This window comes from Diabrotica virgifera, chromosome 4 (genome assembly GCF_917563875.1).
Source record: "Diabrotica virgifera virgifera chromosome 4, PGI_DIABVI_V3a".
In the NCBI taxonomy this organism is placed as follows: domain Eukaryota; kingdom Metazoa; phylum Arthropoda; class Insecta; order Coleoptera; family Chrysomelidae; genus Diabrotica; species Diabrotica virgifera.
This window is the reverse complement of record NC_065446.1, coordinates 135,859,992-135,880,638: the sequence shown is the minus strand read 5'-3', so window position 1 is coordinate 135,880,638 and position 20,647 is coordinate 135,859,992. Positions and strand designations below refer to the sequence as shown.

Sequence of the window (20,647 nt, the reverse complement as noted above, 5' to 3'; positions counted from 1 at the left end):
ATGACAGATACTGATAATGTAAATATATTTACTAATCATGGGACTCGGAATCCAAGATTCGGCGTGGGAAACAGCAGGGTTTCCTCAGTAGTCAGCAATCGAATTCCCTCTAATTCATCAAATTTGGTAATAGATAAGGAATGTTTAATAGCGACTTGGAATATTACAAGTATGGTTGAATCTGGAAAAATTCGCAATACCATCAAGAAAATGCGAAGATTAAATATAAATATCTTAGGTATAAGCGAGATGAGGTGGCCAGGTTCTGACCATATGACGATAGATAATTATGAAATTTACTACTCTGGTGAAGAAGGTCCGCAACATAGAAATGGTGTGGCATTTATTTTAGAACAAAATGTCGCAAAATTAGTAAAAAATATCGTGCTATACTCAGATAGATTAATAATGTTACAAATAAAAACAAATCGTACAGACTTAAACATCATTCAGGTATATGCACCTACACAACAATATGACGATGAAGTTGTCGAAAGCTTTTATTCAGATCTAGAATATTTATTATCACTAACAGGAAGCCAAGATATAAACATTGTATTGGGGGATTTCAGGAAGAGGTAGTGAAGAAGATGTCGTTGGCAAGTTTGGTTTAGGAACGAGAAACGACCGTGGAGATGGAGATAGAATGATTAGATTTTGCGTAGACAAACGATTAGTAATATCCAACGCTTTTTTTGACTTGCCTAAGCGACGACTTTACACCTGGAAATCTCCTATAGACACTTGTGGAAGAATAGTAAGAAATCAAATTGATTATATCTGTATATCAAAAATATATAGAAATGCTATCTTATCCTCCAAAACATATCCAAGAGCGGATGTACTCTCCAACCACAATTTACTAGCAGCTAAAGTATTACTTAAATTTAAAAAGATTTAAAAACCCAAAATATCTCCTAGGATCAGCAAATATAAACTTTCAAATGCGAAAGTGAAAGAAATAGTAACCGATAAATTAGAAAATCAGTTTCAGAAATTGGGAAATAAAAATTCAGAAGAACAATAATTATGGGAATCATGCAAAGAAACATTGGAAAAAGTAAAAGAAGACCATCTAATGGAAAATCAGTGTAGGAATAAGCAACAGTGGATGACAGAAGAGATATTGAATTTAATGGATGCAAGAAGAAAATATAAGAATGCTAATCTGACAGAATACAAAAAGCTAAACAGTATGATTCGAAGAAAAATAAGATCAGCTAAATCAGAGTGGCATTAACAGTAATGTAAAGAAATTGAGAAGTATGAGCGTATCTGTGACGCATTCAATATAACTCGACTAATCGAAGATAAAAACGGAAAAATTATCGTTATCGTTATCGAAGGTCAACTAATACGATGGACTGAATATATTATAAAGGAATTATTCGATGATGAAAAAAGCGAACTAGAAACGCTAAATGACATAAGCGGTCCTCCAATAACTAAGGAAGAAGTGCAATACGCTATAAAGAACGCAAAAAATGGCAAGGCGATCGGACCAGATGGAATTTACGTAGAAACACTAAAGCTTTTAGGTACCGAGGGCATTAAGATACTTACGAAATTATTCAACTTAATCTACGAAAGCGGAAAAATTCCTAAAGATTGGCTTAAATCATCATTTGTTGTATGTACTACCAAAAAACACAGAGCCACAAAATGCAGCGACTATCGCACCATCAGCCTAATGAGTCATGTATTGAAAACTTTTCTCAGAATAATTCATCAAAGAACATAATATGTATATTATACAGGGTGATTGATTAGTAGGGTAAAGCTCAATAGCTCCGCTATATAGTAATAGATAGCAATAAAAGTTAATAACAAAAATTTTAGCCACCTTTGAGCTTCACATTACAAAATTAGTTAGAATGTTACAAGGTGTTCGATAACACAGTGGCAGACCTAACTTATGTTTTTTTAAATGGAACACCCTATATTTTATTTTATATTCGAAATCCTGTTAACTTCTCCATCACAAAACTATAAAGGTTTGTAATGTTATACAGGGTATTTACAAAGTTATAACCAATTTTATATGAAAATCGTAACAAGTTCAACACCCTGTATAAATAAAAATAAGCACAACAGCAATGGTTTATTAATGCCATATTTTTTAAGGTATTGTCAAAATTTTCAAGAATGGCCGATATTGCTAATTTTCTTTATATCAAATACAGGGTGAGTCAAAACGCAAGTACATTATTTTCTCAGTAATGTTAAATGGAACACCCTACCCTGTATTTTATATCATTATTGAAAAGTAACATTAACGTACTTTAATTTTTATATAACATTCCCTATGCCCAAATTTATTAGTTTTCGAGATATTTTCATTTTTCAGAGCAAATTATTTTAGTTGTTTAAATTTATCTAAATTTTAAGTAAGCCATGACTGAATTGACAATTGAAGATTACCGATTATCAATCCGGTAATCAATGTAACACTGTAGCAAATAAAGAAATAAAAATAATTTATTAGTAATACATTTTACAAACAAAAACACAACCACTACATTTTTGAAACAACTAAAAACTATCTTTTTATGTAAATGCAACAAATAAACAAAGAAAATTAGTAATAAATTTTACAAAAAAACACACAAACACAAAATACAATATTTTGTGAAGACAATTAAACACTACTTTTGTATGTAAATGTAACAATGTAACAAATAAAGAACGAAACATAATTTATCAGTAAAAAATTTGGAAAGAACATGTTTGAAAAAATTAGAAGCTACTTGTAATGAAATATTTTTAATATTTAATTACATAAGGTGTTCAAAATTATCTCCTAACACATTTATGTACGCCTACAAACGATCATTGAATGAGCTACTTACTCTACGGAGCATTTGTAAATTAACACATCGAAATACACTTTGTATTCTATTTTTCATCTCATCCCTTGTTGTTGGTGGTATTTTATAAACGTCATTATTAACGTAACCCCAAAAAAAATCAGTCCAGTTTATTAAATTCTGGTGATTTGGGTGGCCACGCTACTGGTCCATTGAAAAATGAAAATATCTCGAAAACTAATAAATTTATACATAGGGAATGTTATCTAAAAATTAAAGTACGGTAATGGTACTTTTCAATAGTGATATAAAATACAGGGTGTTCCATTTAAAATTACTGAGAAAATAATGTACTTGCGTTTTGACTCACCCTGTATTTTATATAAAGAAAATTAGCAATATCGACCATTCTTGAAAGTTTTGACAATACGTTAAAAAATATGGCATTAATAAACCATTGTTGTTTTGCTTATTTTTATTTATACAGGGAGTTGAACTTGTTACGATTTTCATATAAAATTGGTTATATTATAACTTTGTAAATACCCTGTATAACATAACAAACCTTTATATTTTTGTGATGGAGAAGTTAACAGGATTTCGAATTTAAAATAAAATATAGGGTGTTCCATTTAAAAAAACATAAGTTTGGTCTGCCACTGTGTTATCGAACACCCTGTAACATTCTAACTAATTTTGTAATGTGAAGCTCAAAGGTGGCTAAAATTTTTGTTATTAACTTTTATTGCTATCTATTACTATAGCGGAGCTATTGAGCTTTACCCTACTAATCAATCACCCTGTATAGAAAAATTGAGGAAAGAATCTCAAGTATTACTCAATTCGGTTTTCGCTGTGGCCTTGGAACGCGTGATGCACTATTCGCAACCCAAGTTTTAATTCAAAGATGCAGAGATGTAAATCATGACGTTTTCATGTGCGACATTGATTTTGAAAAGGACTTTGATAAAGTTCGCCATAAAAAAATTATACATATTCTTAAGACTACCGGTCTGGACGGTAGGGACATTAGAATAATCGCAAATTTGTATTGGGGCCAGGCTGCATGTGTTAGGGTTGGGAATCAGTGCTCTGAAGAAGTAAAAATCAAGCGTGGAGTTCGACAAGGCTGTATATTGTCCCAATGTTGTTTAATCTTTACGCTGAAACAATCTTAAATTAAGTGTTAGAAAACGCAAAAGAGGGCATACTCATTAATGGTATGCTTATGAACAATATCAGATACGCAGATGACACCTTGTTAGTGACAGGATCAATAATTGAACATCTTCAAGCATTATTAAACCGAATGGTGGCGTTCTGCGCGATATATGGACTCAAACTCAACGCAAGAAAAACAAAGTTTATGGTTATTAGTAAATAGGCAGCCGTAAATAATAATAACTACAGCGTGTCTACTTGAGTTGGAAACATATGGGAAACTTTTTTATTATTAATTTTACGAAAAAAAGTTATTCTTTATAAAAAGTTCTGCATGCCCCAAAACCTAAGATTCAATTATCAGATATCAAATTTTCTCAATATTATACGAGGTATGTCAAAAAATATGAATTTCGGCTAAGGGTAAAGTACCTTTATTTCTCTCAATATCGAAAATTCTTATTATGAAAAGTTTTTTGGAAATAAAAACCAAGCTCAAATATGTAATTACATGCTTCTAATTGGAAAAAAATATTTTCCAAATTTTTCTCAAATTTATTGATACTAACTTCGTTTTTATTCATTACACATACGATAACTCTTTTATTATTACTTTTACGAAAAAAAGATATTCTTTATAAAAATCTCTGTATGTCCTAAGACCGACGATTCAACCAACAGATATGACATTTTATTAATTTTATACGAGTTATGTCAAAAAATATGAATTTCACTCAAGAGTAAAGTACCTTTATTTTTCACAATATTGAAAACGGTTATTAAAAAAGTTGTTTAGAATTAAAAACTATGTGTCAATATGCAATTACATCCTTCTAATTGAAATACTGTGAAATATAAAGGTGCTATAATATTGAGCGAATTTCATATTTTTTGACACACCTCTTATAAAATTAATAAAAGTTGATATATCATGGTTGTGTCTTAGATTTTAGACCATGCAAAGTTTTTTATGAAGAATAACTTTTTTTCGTAAAATGAATAATAAACGAGTTATGATATTTGTAATAATTAAAAACGATGTTGGGTATCCATAAATTTGAGAAAAATATTTTTTTTTTCAATAAGGAGCATGTAATTGCATATTTCATCTTAGTTTTTAATTCCAAACAACTTTTTATCATAAGAATTTTCGATATTGAGAGAAATAAAGGTACTTTACCCTTAGCCGAAATTCATATTTTTTGACATACCTCGTATAATATTGAGAAAATTTGATATCTGATAATTGAATCTTAGGTTTTGGGGCATGCAGAACTTTTTATAAAGAATAACTTTTTTTCGTAAAATTAATAATAAAAAAGTTTCCCATATGTTTCCAACTCAAGTAGACACGCTGTATAACGTAATAATGGGTAATGACTCAATTGAACGAGTGAGTAATCTTGTATATCTGGGTACTCATATTAATGAAAGTTGGAACCCTAGTACAGAAATAAAAACTAGAATTGCCAAAGCAAGAACAAGTTTTATGAAATTTAAGAAAATCCTGTGCAGTCATGATCTAAATTTGGAACTTCGCATAAGAATGGTTCGATGTTATATTATATTCCCAGTACTACTTTACGGGGTTGAAGCATGGACCCTGGCAGAATCGCTTTTAAAAAACCTAGAAGCATTTGAGATGTGAGTCTACCGCTGTATCCTGAAGATCAGTTGGGTAGAAAGAGTCACAAACGAAAGGGTTTTGCAACGTTTGAATAAAAGTTGCGAAGTAGTGAACACGGTTAAAAGGCGCAAATTGGAATACTTTGGTCATATAATGCGTCATCCAGAAAAATATGACATACTTCACCTTGTCATGCAAGGTAAAATAATGGGAAAAAGAAGTGTGGGCCGCCGTACAACTTCTTGGCTTAAAAACCTACGCCAGTGGTTTGGGAAAACTAGCACTGAACTATTTCGTGCGGCTGTAAATAAGACAGTAATTGTTTGATTGATGCTGGGCAACATGAGAGCCAACGATCGACAACCGGTCTCGGCACCTTAAGAAGAAGAAGATTCATTCTGCGGAATTTGGTAGTTTTTGTTGTACAAACAGCTTTTTTGGACACCCCGTATATGCTGATCATAATAATTTCTTATAACGTTCTTTTTTTTAATTGAGTATGTAATGATTTGTCCATATTGGTTTATTTGTTTAGTCAGGAAGTTTTAAATGATAAACATTTAGTCACTTGCGATATGGATGGATAAATATGTTGTTTATCTTAACGAAGAAGCAACTATTTTTATGACCGCAAATGGTGAGTTAAGTGTTCGTCAAGGTTAATTTCATTATAAACATTTTTGACGGTATGATACCTATCTATTTAAGATAAACAAAATAAACGGTAATTGAGGGCGTATAAATATCGAATCCAAATATTTATCTTGTTGGGAACGATTTCTTGATTTTTCCGAATATGTCGATCTAAATTGAATTGGTCACTATTTTACCATTAAAATTGCAAGATTGGTAGATACCTCCCATGGTAATGTGAAATTTGGTTCTAAATTTTTTAGATTACAAAATTATTATCTTTGTCCCATATTTCATGTGTATCTGTGCGTCCCTTTGAACAACGCAAGTTTTACGTTTGAAAGATGTGTTTGAAAGAAAAGTATTACGTAGGATACTGGGCCCAATAAGTGAAAATAACAACTGGCGAATTAGGTATAATAGAGAAATATACGAGCAATATAGCGAACCAACTCTAGCACAACACACTAAACTGCAGAGGTTACGGTGGGCAGGGCACGTGGTCCGCATGCATGAGAGTAGAATTCCCAGAAAATTGCTGAATGCAAGAATGCAGGGAAGAAGACCTGTTGGAAGACCTAAAAAGAGATGGGAAGACGAAGTCGATGAGGATGCCAGGAACTTTCTGGGAACGCGTTCATGGAAAAGAACAGCGGTAAATCGAAATGATTGGAGAAGCTTATTGAAGGAGGCCAAGGCTCGATTTGGGCTGTAGTGCCATTGGATGGATGGATGGAAGTTTTACGTTTAGAAAAATATATAAAACAATCCTCATGCTACTAATTTACGTAGGTTTTAACTCTATTAGAGCTATTAAGTTATTTTGAAAAATTGTAAGTGTATTTTTCTATGGATGCTATACAATGTGCAACTTCTCTCACTACTTACATACAGTCAAAATGAACAATTTCTCAGGCAGTGAGAAAAGTCGGCCATTGCAGTGAGAAATATTTTTTCTCACGGGTTCACCGCCGGTATACATACATATGATCGCCATGTCCATGGTAACGTGCACAATACAAACACAATTATTTTTGTCAAACAAAATGTGTTCAAACTTGTCAAAACTTATCAAAAATTACCATTTAAGACTGTTCAACTGTGAATTATAATTTTAAATAAATAAAGTATATAAATATTAAGAATATTAAATACCTATGTGTATATATGTATTTTATTTCAATTCAGGCATATAATATACCTAAAAGCACCTAAATTATTTCATTTTGAGGTTTGAATTCTTGACAAAAACGCATCCATAGAAAAAGTACAGTGTACAACACGAGAGAAAATGACATATTTCTCTCTCGCTTGATTTGCAACAAACTTCTGCGCTCGTGAGAAATATGTCTTTTTTCTTTCTTGTTGTACAATATAATATTATACTAGGATACCTATATTGAAAAATTCTACTTCTTCACGTGAATCCTTATGCTTTTTAGAGTCGAATTTTCTATTCTGTATTTTTTTTGTGAGCAATTTGGTATGAAAATAAACATTAAAACAAAGTGACGTCAATCCGAAAAAAATCAAAACGTACCTCAACCTTGCACAATAAATGGGCACATTTTAGAACAGGCCAATATAAAGTACCTGAGATGGTGGATCGATATCAGCCTAAATCCTGATCTAGAAATACATACGATCGAGAATAGAACAGGCTAAAAAATCTTTCGAAAAAATCGAAAGAACTGCTTTTAGACCAGGGCGAATCTGTGAAGAAACGTCTATTTTTGGATGTGCGAGGTGGCATTCGGATTTTTTCAGATAAAGTTAGGTGACAACTTCAACAATAATAATTGAGTTATGGTCCTTCTCAAATATGCCCGGAACATTAATACAAAAATTAAAATATATAATATTTAAAAATTTCGAAAAACATCGATTTTTTTCTACTTTCTTTGATTATAACTTTAAAACGATTCATTTTGGAACAAAGTCGTAGAGGAATAAAATGAAGATAATTGAATTTCGTGTAATAAACGACTGGTTAAAAATGTCTTAATAAATTATTACCCTTTCTGCAAAATAGCAATAAATATAAAATAAGTGGGCAAAATAAGCCTGTTTTTATTCAATGTTTTTCAACCACTTTGGTTGCACTTAGTTAGAACTTTCGTAATTCGCTTAGAAAATTCTTACAACATACTTAAATCGTTCCCCAAATTTCATTAAAGTCGACCTGATAGATTTTGCAGAATAATTTTGCAATCTATTTTTTTAAAAACTTCAAATTCTTTAAAAACTTTCTGAAGAAAAAGTAGACCATTTAGAAGTTTGCTTCTTTTTTTTTACATATAAAGAGGTTCTCTACCTATCTAATACACTTTACATAATTAAAATCGGATTATTTAAGCGGCCTCAGCACTGTTTTAAGGTTATAAACAATTTTTTGGCTTATAAACAAATACAGTGAGGACGTTTGAGTTATCATAAATTCATTTTGTCGAGAATAGGCGTCTCTGGAGATAAATCCCCGAAACAGGTTGATTTTTATTTTTAAATTCTAATTTTTTGGTATGTATATCATACTAGTGACGTCATCAATCTGGGCGTGATGACGTAATCGATGATTTTTTTAAATGAGAATAGGTGCCGTGTGATAGCTCAATCGAAAGGCTATTCAATTTTGTATTCACTAATATAAACATTAACATAATTATTTATACAGGGTTTGCATTAAAAATTTTTTTTGAATTAAGTTAATTCCAATATTTACATTACGCCATCACTCCAGATGGATGACGTCACTAGTATGATATTTATGCCAAAAAATTATAATTTAAAAATAAAAATCGATCTGTTTCGGGATTCTCAAGAAAATGAATTTATTCCAACTCAAACGTCCTCATTGTATTTGTTTATAAGATAAGCCAAAGCATTGTTTATAACTTTAAAACAGTGCTGAAGCCGCTTAAATAATCCGATTTTAATTTTGTAAAGTGTATTAGATAGGTAGAGAATCTCTTTATATGTAAAAAAAAATAACAAACTTCTAAATGGTCTACTTTTTGTTCAGAAAGTTTTTAAAAAATTTGAACTTTTTTAAAAAATTTAGATTGCAAAATTATTATGCAAAATCTATTAGGCCGATTTTAATGAAATTTGGTGGACGGTTTAAGTATGTTGTAAGAATTTTTTAAGCGAATTATGAAGATTCTAAGTGCAACCAAAGTGGTTGAAAAACATTGAATAAAAACAGTCTTTTTTGCCCCCTTATTTTCTATTTATTGCTATTTTGCAGAAAGGGTAATAATTTAAGACATTTTAAACCAGTCGTATATTATACAAAATTCAATTACATATCTTTATTTTCTTTCCCTACGACTTTGTTCCAAAATGAATCGTTTTAAAGTGATAAGCAATGAAAGTAGAAAAAAATTGATATTTTTCGAAACTTTTAAATATTTAAATTTTTTTATTAATGTTCCGGGCATATTTGAGAAGGAGCATAAGTCAATTATAATTATTGAAGTTGTCACCTAACTTTATCTGCAAAAATCCGAATGCCACCTCTCACATCCACCTCAAAACAGATCCACCCTGGTATATTTGTGATTCTCGAATAAAACTCGAAATTCGACTACGTTTATCAAAATACTACGCCTGGTCGACTATTCTCTATGCTGTTGAGAAATGGACCCTTAAAACATCAACTGTAAATAAATTGTAGGCCTTTGAAATGTGGATCTACCGGTGAATTCTCAAAATTTCATGGACATCGCATACCTCAAACTGCATAGAATAGGCAAAGCAAGAGAACTTTTCAACACAGTGAAAGTTAGAAAAACATCATACCTAGGGCACATACTGAGAAATAATAAGTACCAATATGCTCAACTTATAGTTAAAGCAGGAGCGTCATTTGAAATTTTGATAGGGGGGGGGGGCAAGCATTATATATACAATACAATTTTCAGGGCCAGGGGGGGGAAATGCCCCCCTGCCCCCTATCAAATGTCAAATGACGCCCCTGAGTTAAAGGAAAGATCGAGGGAAAGAGAGGAGTAGGAAGGAAAATACTGTCGTGGCTCAGAAACATCCGACTATGGACAGGGCTAAATTTTGAATAGCTGAAGACAGAGAAGAGTTTGCAATTGTAGTAGCTAATCTCCATCGAGGAGAGATCACTTTCAGAAGAAGAAAATTATTTTTCATGTCAGTGTAGAATTCTTCACTTTTTTGAGTTCGTTCTTACACTATACAGGGTGAGGCAAATAAAGGGCCTATTAGAAATATCTCGAGAACTAAAGGCAACAGAATCATGAAAATTGGAATAAGGGGGTTTTGAAGGATGATCTATTAAATAAAAATATTTTCATCTCTTTGCAACTTCCGGTTATACCGGAAGTTGCTTATAACTACTTATTTTTATATTTTTGGATTCTCTTCGATGTCTTCTTTCTTAAAATATGAAGTTTTGTAATATTATACAGGGTATTTTAAAAGATAATTACGTTTTTTTATTAATTTCGTAGCAAAATTACACCCTGTAAAATTGTAGTAGTTTCACATCTAAAACTCTGCTTACGTTCAAATGATTTTTAATATACTCTACTATTGTTAAGAATCGTTAGTATAGCTAAATTTTTAATTTTAGTATACAGGGTTGGTCGAAACTCGGAATGAGTATTTTTGAGTTTTCTTAAATGGAACACCCTGTATTTTAGTATTGCAATGAAATGATATTTTATGGTACTTTTTTATTTTTTAAGCATTCCCTATACCTAACTGCTTTAATTTGTGCTTAATTGTTAATCGCACCAACAATCTTTAGGTATTTTGATAGCTAAACCATTATTGGTAATTTTAAGGACCATTCTGGATTAATATGCATTTATTTCTGAAAAATTATTTGGGGTTGAGTATTTTCACGGCCAACCTAATAAAATTTTACGTATTTTTTGTTGCAATTAATGTTTAGCTTGAATCACCAATAACTCACAAATTAAAGCAGTTAGGTATAGGGAATGCTTAAGAAATAAAAAAGTACATACTATAAAATATCATTTCACTACAATACAAAAATACAGGGTGTTCCATTTAAGAAAACTCAGAAATACTCATTCCGAGTTTCGACCAACTCTGTATACTAAAATTAAAAATGTAGCTATACTAATGATTCTTAACAATAGTAGAATATATTAAAAATCATTTGAACGTAAGTAGGGCTTTAGATGTCAAACTACTACAATTCTACAGGGTGTGCAATACTGCAATATAGCAATAAATACAAAATAAGGGGGAAAAATAAGTCTGTTGTTATTCAATATTTTTTAACCACTTTGGAGGCACTTAGAACCTTAGTAATTCGCTAAGGAAATTCTTTGTAACATACTTAAATCGTGTACCAAATTTCATTAAAATCGACCTAATAAATTTTGCATAATAAATTTGCAATCTAAATGTTTTTAAAAAAGGTCAAATTTTTTAAAATCTTTCTGAACAAAAAGTAGATCATTTAGAAGTTGGCTTATTTTTTTACATATAAAGAGGTGCTCTACCTATCTAATACACTTTACAGAATTAAAATCGGATTATTTAAGGGGCCCAAGCAATGTTTTAAATTTATAAACAATTTTTTGGCTTATAAACAAATAGCTTTGTTTAATAATAAAAAAATTAATTTTTAGCAATGCAACTAATTAAAACCCGTATAATTTGACCTAAACTTTCAAATGCTGCCAGCAGAATTGCTATTTTATTTTTTAATCAAACGTTATTCGCGTTCAAAAATTGCAATTTCTCGATTTTTTGAAAGTTCCACCTCGTTTATCTCGAAAACTATGCATCCTACGAAAAAACTTATAAGAACATTTTTTGCTTAGAATTACCCAAGAAATACAAAAAAATGTTTTATTTTGCGAAAAATCGATTTTATGTAATTCCTCAAGTTCTTTGTTTATAACAATCTTATCAACATCCGGATCAACTGTTACCCAAAAAATTCGTGTTCTACGGGTCAAAATACATAAAAAAACTTAAGTAAGTCCATCTAAATAAAGGAGCCCGTAGCACCCGCTCCTGGCCACAGCACTAATTTGTTTATGAGCCAAAAAATTGTTTATAACTTTAAAACATTGCTGAGGCTGCTTAAATAATCCGATTTCAATTCTGTAAAGTGCATTAGATAGGTGGAGTACTTCTTTATATGTAAAAAAATTGACAAATCTTTGTATGTTCTAGTTTTTGTTGTGCAAGATTTTAAAAAATTTTAATTTTTTAAAAAAATTGCAAAATTATTATGCAAAATCTACTAAGTCAATTTTAATGAAATTTGGTGTACGGTTTTAGCACATTACAAAAATTTTCTAAGCGAATTAGGAAGGTTCCAAGTGTAACCTAAGTGATGGAAAATTATTGAATAAAGACAGGCTTGTTTTGCCCCCTTATTTTATATTTATTGCTATTTTGAAGCAAGGGTGATAAATTAAGACATTTTTAACCAATCGCATCTGATAGAAAATTTAATTATCTTTGTTTTATTCCTATAGGACTTTGTTCTAAAATGAATAGTCTTTTATAGAAGTTATAAGCAAAAAAGGTAGAAAAAAAAACGAAATTTTTTGAAATTTTTAAATATTTTATTTTTTTTATTAATGTTCCGGGCATATTTGAGAAGGAGCATAAATCAATTATTATTAACGAAGTTATCACCTAACTCTATCAGCAAAAATTTGAATGTCACCTCTCACATCCACCTAAAAACAGATCCTTACTGGTCTAAATAGAGGTCGGAGGTAAAGGTAAGCCAAAATGCCTCGGTCGTTAAATACTACATACTTGGCTGTTTTGGTCCCATTGCACTAATTTTCCACTTTTCTTTTTTCGTAACTTTTCGGCTTTTTCGATGGTCTTTTACGGTTTATTCTGTTTGATTCTTTTTCTTCGCTTTCTATGCTGTTGACTCATTCTCGTAAGTTGAGATGCTTTTCTCTCATTTTCTTAGCTTATTTGTCATTCTTTACTTTCTTCTTTTGTGCTTGCATCGACGGAATACATCATACCCTACTATTTCTTGTATGATGTGTGATCTACGCTTTGCCGATAGTCGTTATTTTATATTAATGTGACTAAATAATCGCAACAGCCAGGTGCGTGCGTACTTATAAATTATGTGGGAGTTTACCTACACTTATAGTGTTTCTTATTTTGTTTGAAAGTGTGCGCGATCAAATTTGACCCTGCCGTATTTCTTCTAGGTTAAAATTTTGTTTCTTTGTTTCAGAGGCTGTTTGTGAATCGAGATTACGTCTTTAACAGACGTTACTTGATAGACAACACATTGAACACTATATTCATCCTAAACCGGAGCACCGAACATCCAAAGTTTCCAAAATACGCAGAAAAATATCGGATAGACGACTATTGGTCGTGTATGGTAATCAAACCGTATGAAGGAGACATGACGAGGCCAGGAATACAGTTCGTCTTGACCTACTACGACAACCCAGGCGTGAGTATACCATCCTCGGTAACAACCTGGGTTGCCATGCGTGCCATGCCTGAGTTTTTAGAGAAACTGAGAGAAGCTACGAAACATTACAAAAACTACTGTTTAAAAGAAGGTACCACGAAAGCGTGTAATGCTGTTGTCGCAGCAGAGCGAGCAGCGGAAGCCCAAAGACAGAAAGACAAATTGGATTATTGCAGTTACTTCAGAGAAGTTAAGAGTATATTAATGCCGGAAAACGAGGAACAAAATGCTAGAGGGAACGAGAATGCTTCAGGTAATGTTAAAGATACCGATACTAGTGAAGTCAGTAGCGTACAGCACAATTCAAACAATTCAACTAAACGTGATAGTCCATATAATTATTTAAATCCTTTGTATTATTTCTTTCAGTAATTAAACAATAACGTAGTCGATTTTTAAGAGACTGTAATATTTTGTATCGCCTAAAAAGGAAAATATAAAGAGTGAAAGTATTGGGAGGTAGTAAAAAAGCTAAAACTTTATTTTCTTGTAGCACTATTATCTCCCATTAGGATGTTTGCTACAATGATCGCAATTTTTTATTTTAATTTAATGTAGGTAAGAAAGTCTTTATTTATATAACATTATGTTGTTGTGTTAAGTCTCAAACTATTTATTAACTCAGTTAGTCATTAAATACAATAGAACCAGCACATTTAAGATCAAAAATAAAAGCATAACCGTAAAAAAACTACAGAAAAAGCGCCCTAAACTATCGAAAAGCATGAAAAGGATGACAACAAAAAGTTCAAAGAGCCTTAAGTGGTGATAAAACGTCAAAAGCATCAAAAAGTGAAGGAAAATTGTCTAATCCGAGGAAAAACTTCATCAAAAAATTAGTAAAACAAGAACAAATAGCGTAAAAACGTAAAAAATTGGCAAAAATAGAGAAGAAAAAGCATCAACAGGTCAAAAAATTCTAACCCTTAACCACCTATGTGCGATTTTGTTACACTAATAACCATGAGGTGTCTGACAAACGACCTATTTTGGGGCTCCCAAAAAACACTCTGGTTTAGAAATTAGATTTACTAAGAATCTAGAAGTAAGAAATATACCTCTAAGAAGTAAGGAAAATTCTTTACATAATTCAGTAGAATGAATTGTATTCATAAAAATACATTAATTGTAGCCAAATGTAAATTATTTAAGATCTAGTTGTTCAGAAAGGTATAAGTTATAGTATGTAACATGAAAACAACTCAAAAACATAACTTAACTATATTATAAACTATAACTAACGTAAATTACCATGTGGCGTATCTCGGGCTATTGTAAACACATTTATGTATTGTCATAAAAGTATTTCATTATCCTAACGTCCTTCAGCAAATGGTAAGACCTAGTGATGTAAGAAGAGAATATTCTCAAGAGAATATTCTTGGCTATAGAAAATTCTCGGCGAGAATTTTCTATATTTACAAAAACCGAAATAAAAATAAAAACTAGATATGGGTCAAATTATTATAATGTAAAAAATATGTACATACATATATTATTTTTGCCGATTCACCTACTTAGTATATTTTTTGCATCCTCAATATTATTATTCTTGAAGTCCAAACACCTACGCTCCGCTTATGAAATTTTTTTAGAGATTTTAGATAAAATCCCCGAAAATCGAAGTAGCCGGAGCTGGGGAATCACATCTACCTAGGGTGTCAACAGTGTCAGTATTTATTGTTTTGGTGCTATATTAACGTGTAAATAAATATTTAGAATGGTGTTCATTTAAGCAGAGAACAACAAGTTGGGGGAATTGGAATTGAGTTTATAGATAATTTAGCATTTTTAAAATATGGTGATAACTCGGCTGAAATAATGGCAGATTTGTCACTTTATCGGTCTAAGGAAAGATTTTTTTGGAAAACCATACGATGTAAAATCAATTGAAAAACTAGACCCAATCATATGGTGGAAAGGTGCATGTTTCGGAATAAAATTAACTAAAATAGCAGTTAATATATATAGCATGCCTTCATACAGTGCAGCAACTGAAAGAAGTTTCAGTTCTTATGGTTTTTTTTATCAACTCCTCTAAAAGAAACCGGCATACTGCTGAACTCTGTATGACTGAGCTGGGACTCGTGAAAAACAAAATCCCACAACTTCTCATCATTACATTGAAATGCAGAATGTAGATGACTAGGATGAGCTAATGATAGAAATAGATTCTGAATCTAAGGCCTCATCTTTTTTAGTTTAGATAACCACATCCATTATTTGCTGTTACGAAGAAAATTTCATTTTTGATTAAATAAATTTTTAATACCCTATTCATCTTTAACAACATACCTAAGCGTGTCATAGGGTTCATTCTCAGAAAATTCTCCATATCGAGAATATTCTCGAGAATATTTTTGAGAATATTCTTGAGAATATTCTCCGATTTTTCATTCTCGAGAATTTTCCTACACTAAATGCACCAACAGTATGATGATTAGGTGGCGTGTCAGATTTGTGGGAGGTCCTTCTTCTTCTTAAAGTGCCGTCTCCTCAATGGAGGTTGGCTACTACAATTGTAAACTCTTCTCTGTCTTCAGCTGTTCTTATTAGCTGTTCAGAAATTAGCCCTGTCCATTGTCGGATGTTTCTGAGCCACGATAGTCTTTTCCTCTCTAGTCTTCTCCTTCCTTCGATTTTTCCTTTCACTATAAGTTGAGCATATTGGTACTTATTATTTCTCAGTATGTGGTCTAGGTACGAGGTTTTTCTAACTTTCACTGTCTTGAAAAGTTGTCTTTCCTTGCCTATTCTATGCAGCACTTCTTCGTTTGAGGTATGCGAGGTCCAGTTATAGCAATGAATTTGTTTTCATTGCATCAACGGTGAATAGAAAGCGCTAATAAAGTCACATAAAGTGAAGAACAAGCAGCAAAACGGATCTGAAAGCATTAACACGGTCAAGAAGTCAAGAAAGAAAATCTAAAGCACCAAAATAGCGGAAAATGCACAGAGAAACATTTACATCGACAATATAGCAACGGTAAACTAAAAACGAAGCAAAATAAATTTGTTTTTCGCTAGGGAAGTAACATTTTTATGCACAAACAGTAAAGAACGTTTTGGAATAAAAAATTAAAAACAAAAGATATCAACACAAATTTAATTTGTAAAGTCAAAGTATTCTAGATTATTTGTTAATGTTACCTTGGTTGTCAAGGCATTTATTGTATCATGGAATCGGTTTTTCGATACCTGTGTTGTAATCTTCCACCGCCAATTTTCGATACCGGTGTAGTCTTCAATAGCCAAACGTCTGAGCTAAGATATATATAATACATCAATCGGTTTTAAAACGTCTTGCGACGTTGTCCGATGCCTAATTTCCATGACACTCTATCATCCCATTGGCCCTCTCTAAGATCTCTTGCGCTCATCGCCTTCGTTACTCCCTCTCTCCAAGATTTCTTGGGTTTTCCTCTCTTTCTGCGGTTTGGTGGTACCCATTGCATAATTATTTTAGGGAGTCTTGAGTTATCCATCCTCTGGACGTGTCCGTACCATATCAGCTGTTTTCTTTCTATGTCTGTTGTTAGAGAGCCGTCAACCCCCATTCGCTGTCTTATCTCATCATTACGTATTCTCTCTCTGCGTGACACTCCTACTGATCTTCTAAAAGCGTCCATTTCTACTGCCTCCAGTTTTCTTCTGTTGTTTTCGGTTATCCGCCAAGTTTCTGCTCCGTACAATAGACTGCTTTTAATAAGAGATTCGTAGATATTGTGTTTTCTTCTTTTTCCTATTTCATGATTCCACAGTACGCTGTTTAGACAACCTATTGTTTTTCTGGATTGTGTTATTCTTCTCTTTATTTCTTCATCATCTTTCCCCGTTGTGTCAAAAACGATTCCTAGATATGTGTAATGGTCGCAGGGCATGATGATTTCATTATTTTCTAATATGATGTTCGATAGTTCGGTACCTATTGGCAGGTATTTTGTTTTTTCTGTATTAATTTCAAGTCCCCACTTTCTATATTCTTCTTGTAATTTCCTTGCCATCTACTCTAAATCATCTTTATCGTTTGCTATAACAACCTGGTCATCAGCAAACTGCAATGTATATAAGCAAATCTCTCCAAGGTCTACGCCCCAAGGTATACGTCTGAGCTACGATACCACCATTTATTTATATTTAAGCTCTTACTTAGTCGTTTTCTAACTATTTTCCATTCAAGATTCCTTTAATTTCGGGTAGGTACACATGAGAATCGGATGGTGCAAAGTCGGGGCTGTAGGGGGACTGCTCGAAAATTTCCCATTGTAGACGTTCTTGTCGATGCATGGGGCAGAGCATTGTCGCTCTCAAAAGGTCTTTACAGTTGTTCTTTGTTTTTTTGGGTTTTGAGTGCGAGTTTAAATAAGGAAACTCAATGGATTGTCGCTTTATTTCATGAGTTTTGTAAGAAAACCAAGTTTCGTCTTCCGCTACAATGCGATCAAGAAATTTGTCCCATTCGTTTTGTCTTATGAGTCTTCTATCAAACCTTTGGTACCCACAGAACGTACATTTTTTATAATTGGTCAAGGTGCCCAATCACTATTTCATGTAACAAGGATCGAGAAATTTGTGGAAACGAGTCATGCAATGTGATTAAAGTAAGTCACTGGGTTTGCTGCGTCGTGCACATAGACCAGGGCGCATCTGTAAAAATATTAGTACATTTGGACGTTGAGAGGTGACTCAAATTTTTTTGCAGAAATTGCTTGAAAATAAATCAAATAATAATATTTGAGTTATCCTTCCTCTCAAAAAGGTCCGGAGCATTGTTTAAATAATAAAAATGTCAAAAAATTAAGGAAAATTTCGATTTTTTTCTTGGTTTTTTGATTATAACTTTAAAAGTATTCATTTCCGAGAAAAGTTGTATTCACATAAAAGTTGCGTAATTAAATTTCCTATAATATAGAATTGGTTAAAAATTTAAGAAATAGTCACCCTTGTTGCAAAATAGCAATAATTGTGAAAAAAACATACAAAAACAAGTATTCGCATTTTACGTTTTTCAGCCATTTATGCTACAGTTAGGACCTTCATATTTCACCCTGAAAAATTTTATGATACAGTAAAACAATACTGTAAATTTCATTAAGATCGGTTCAATAGATTTTGCAAAATAAATTTCGCAATCCAGCTTTCGTAAAAAAAATTCATTTTTTCAAAATGTTACAGGACTGAAAATAAAGCAGATAGCAAGTTGAAAATTTTTTTGCATATAGAAGTGTACTGTACCTTTCATTTGCAATTTTGTAAAATTAAAATAGTTTAACACCACGGCCTCAGGAATTTTTTTAAATAAACATTAATTATTGGTGCTACGCGCAGTACAGCGGATAGGTTGCTCTGATTGGGCATTCCAATGACCTTTGATAATGATTGATCCATTTTAATTTTTATGACATTTCGATATAAATAAATAAATTTGTTTATTGCAAAATAAAAACACATACTCTATCCTTTGAAATAACACTTTTATTAGCAAAAACTTTCGTTGTTCATATATTTTAACTTAAATAATAAAAGTTTATTATTTTTAAACATATGCAATTGTTTAAACAGTATTTCACAAACAATAATAAAATTAGTTTGATTTTTGTGGAATTAAAAAATTAAAATACAACAAAATATAGAGTAAGAAAATAATATATTAGATAAAGATTGGAAGAAATTTTGGTGGAAATCAACCTGTGTGAATCGAACACCGCTGTCCTGCGCGTAGCACCAAAAATTATTGTTTATTTCAAAAATTTTCTGACGCCGTGGTAATTAATCGATTTTAATTTTGAAAATTGCAAATGAAAGGTACAGTACACTTCTATGAGCAAAAAAAAATTCAACTTGCTATATGCTTTATTTTCAGTCCTGCAACATTTTGAAAAAATGAATTTTTTTTGCGAAAGCTGTATTGCAAAATTTATTTTGCAAAATCTATTGAACCGATCTTAATGAAATTTACAGTATTGTTTTACTGTATCATAAAGTTTTTCTGGGTAAAATATGAAGGTCCTAAGTGTAGCATAAATGGTTGAAAAACTTAAAATGCGAATACTTGTTTTTGTATGTTTTTTTCGCAATTATTGCTATTTTGCAACTAGGGTAACTATTTTTTAAATTTTTAACCAATTCTATATTGTAGTAAATTGAATTACGCAACTTTTATGTCAGTACAACTTTTCTCGGAAATGAATACTTTTAAAGTTATAATCAAAAAACGAAGAAAAAAATCGAATTTTTCCTTCAATTCTTGACATTTTGATTATTTAAACAATGTTCCGGACCTTTTTGAGAGGGAGGATAACTCAAATATTATTATTTGATTTATTTTCAAGCAATTTCTGCAAAAAAATTTGAGTCACCTCTCAACGTCCATCTCAAAACAGATCCGCCCTGGACTAACACTGGTTGTTCCTTAGTTGAACATGATGCACTATTTCCTCACTAAAGGTTAGCTCACAACATTATCACCATAAGCAGCCTTTATTTGCCTATATATGATGATTTGGCGAACATTTTGCGCATTCAAAAACAGAATCATACTGTGGTCATCATCAAACACACTTAAATTATTCTTATACCCTCTTTATAAAGAAAATACTTTGAAAAAATGCACGAAGAAATTTTTAAATTAAAACGTCTGATCTATTAGCAAAGTTATATCCACTCTGTATATTTTCCAATTTAGGCTGAAGTTGTTTGAACAACAAAAGTTTTATACCAGTGTTATCTAAGTTTATGATTATTAAATGATCGTCTGTTTCTACTATTTTGTTTCCACCTCTATACCTTCTCATATTTACCTGCATCTGCATTAAAAAAGCATCTAATTTTGTCAAAAACCTAGAGATAATCTGCAGAAAGCCAAAAAATCGTTTACAAACACGAAGGCAAACATCAAAAGTGAATATATATGTCATCACTTAACCATAGCTGTCACATTCA

At 31.7% G+C, this 20,647-nt stretch overlaps 1 protein-coding gene across 3 annotated transcripts in view; it reads left to right on the top strand.

Moving 5' to 3' along the window:
* LOC114331112 (stAR-related lipid transfer protein 7, mitochondrial) overlaps positions 1–20,647 on the top strand; it is a 50,394-nt gene that overhangs the window by 23,053 nt on the left and 6,694 nt on the right. For 2 of the 3 annotated variants that reach the window (XM_028280587.2, XM_028280586.2), the window contains exon 3: positions 13,457–13,958. In XM_028280587.2, coding sequence (XP_028136388.2) covers positions 13,457–13,958 — 502 coding nt within the window. Of the gene's footprint in view, positions 1–13,456; positions 20,469–20,647 lie in introns of those variants that run through there. The other variant, XM_028280585.2, reaches the window with a different exon arrangement.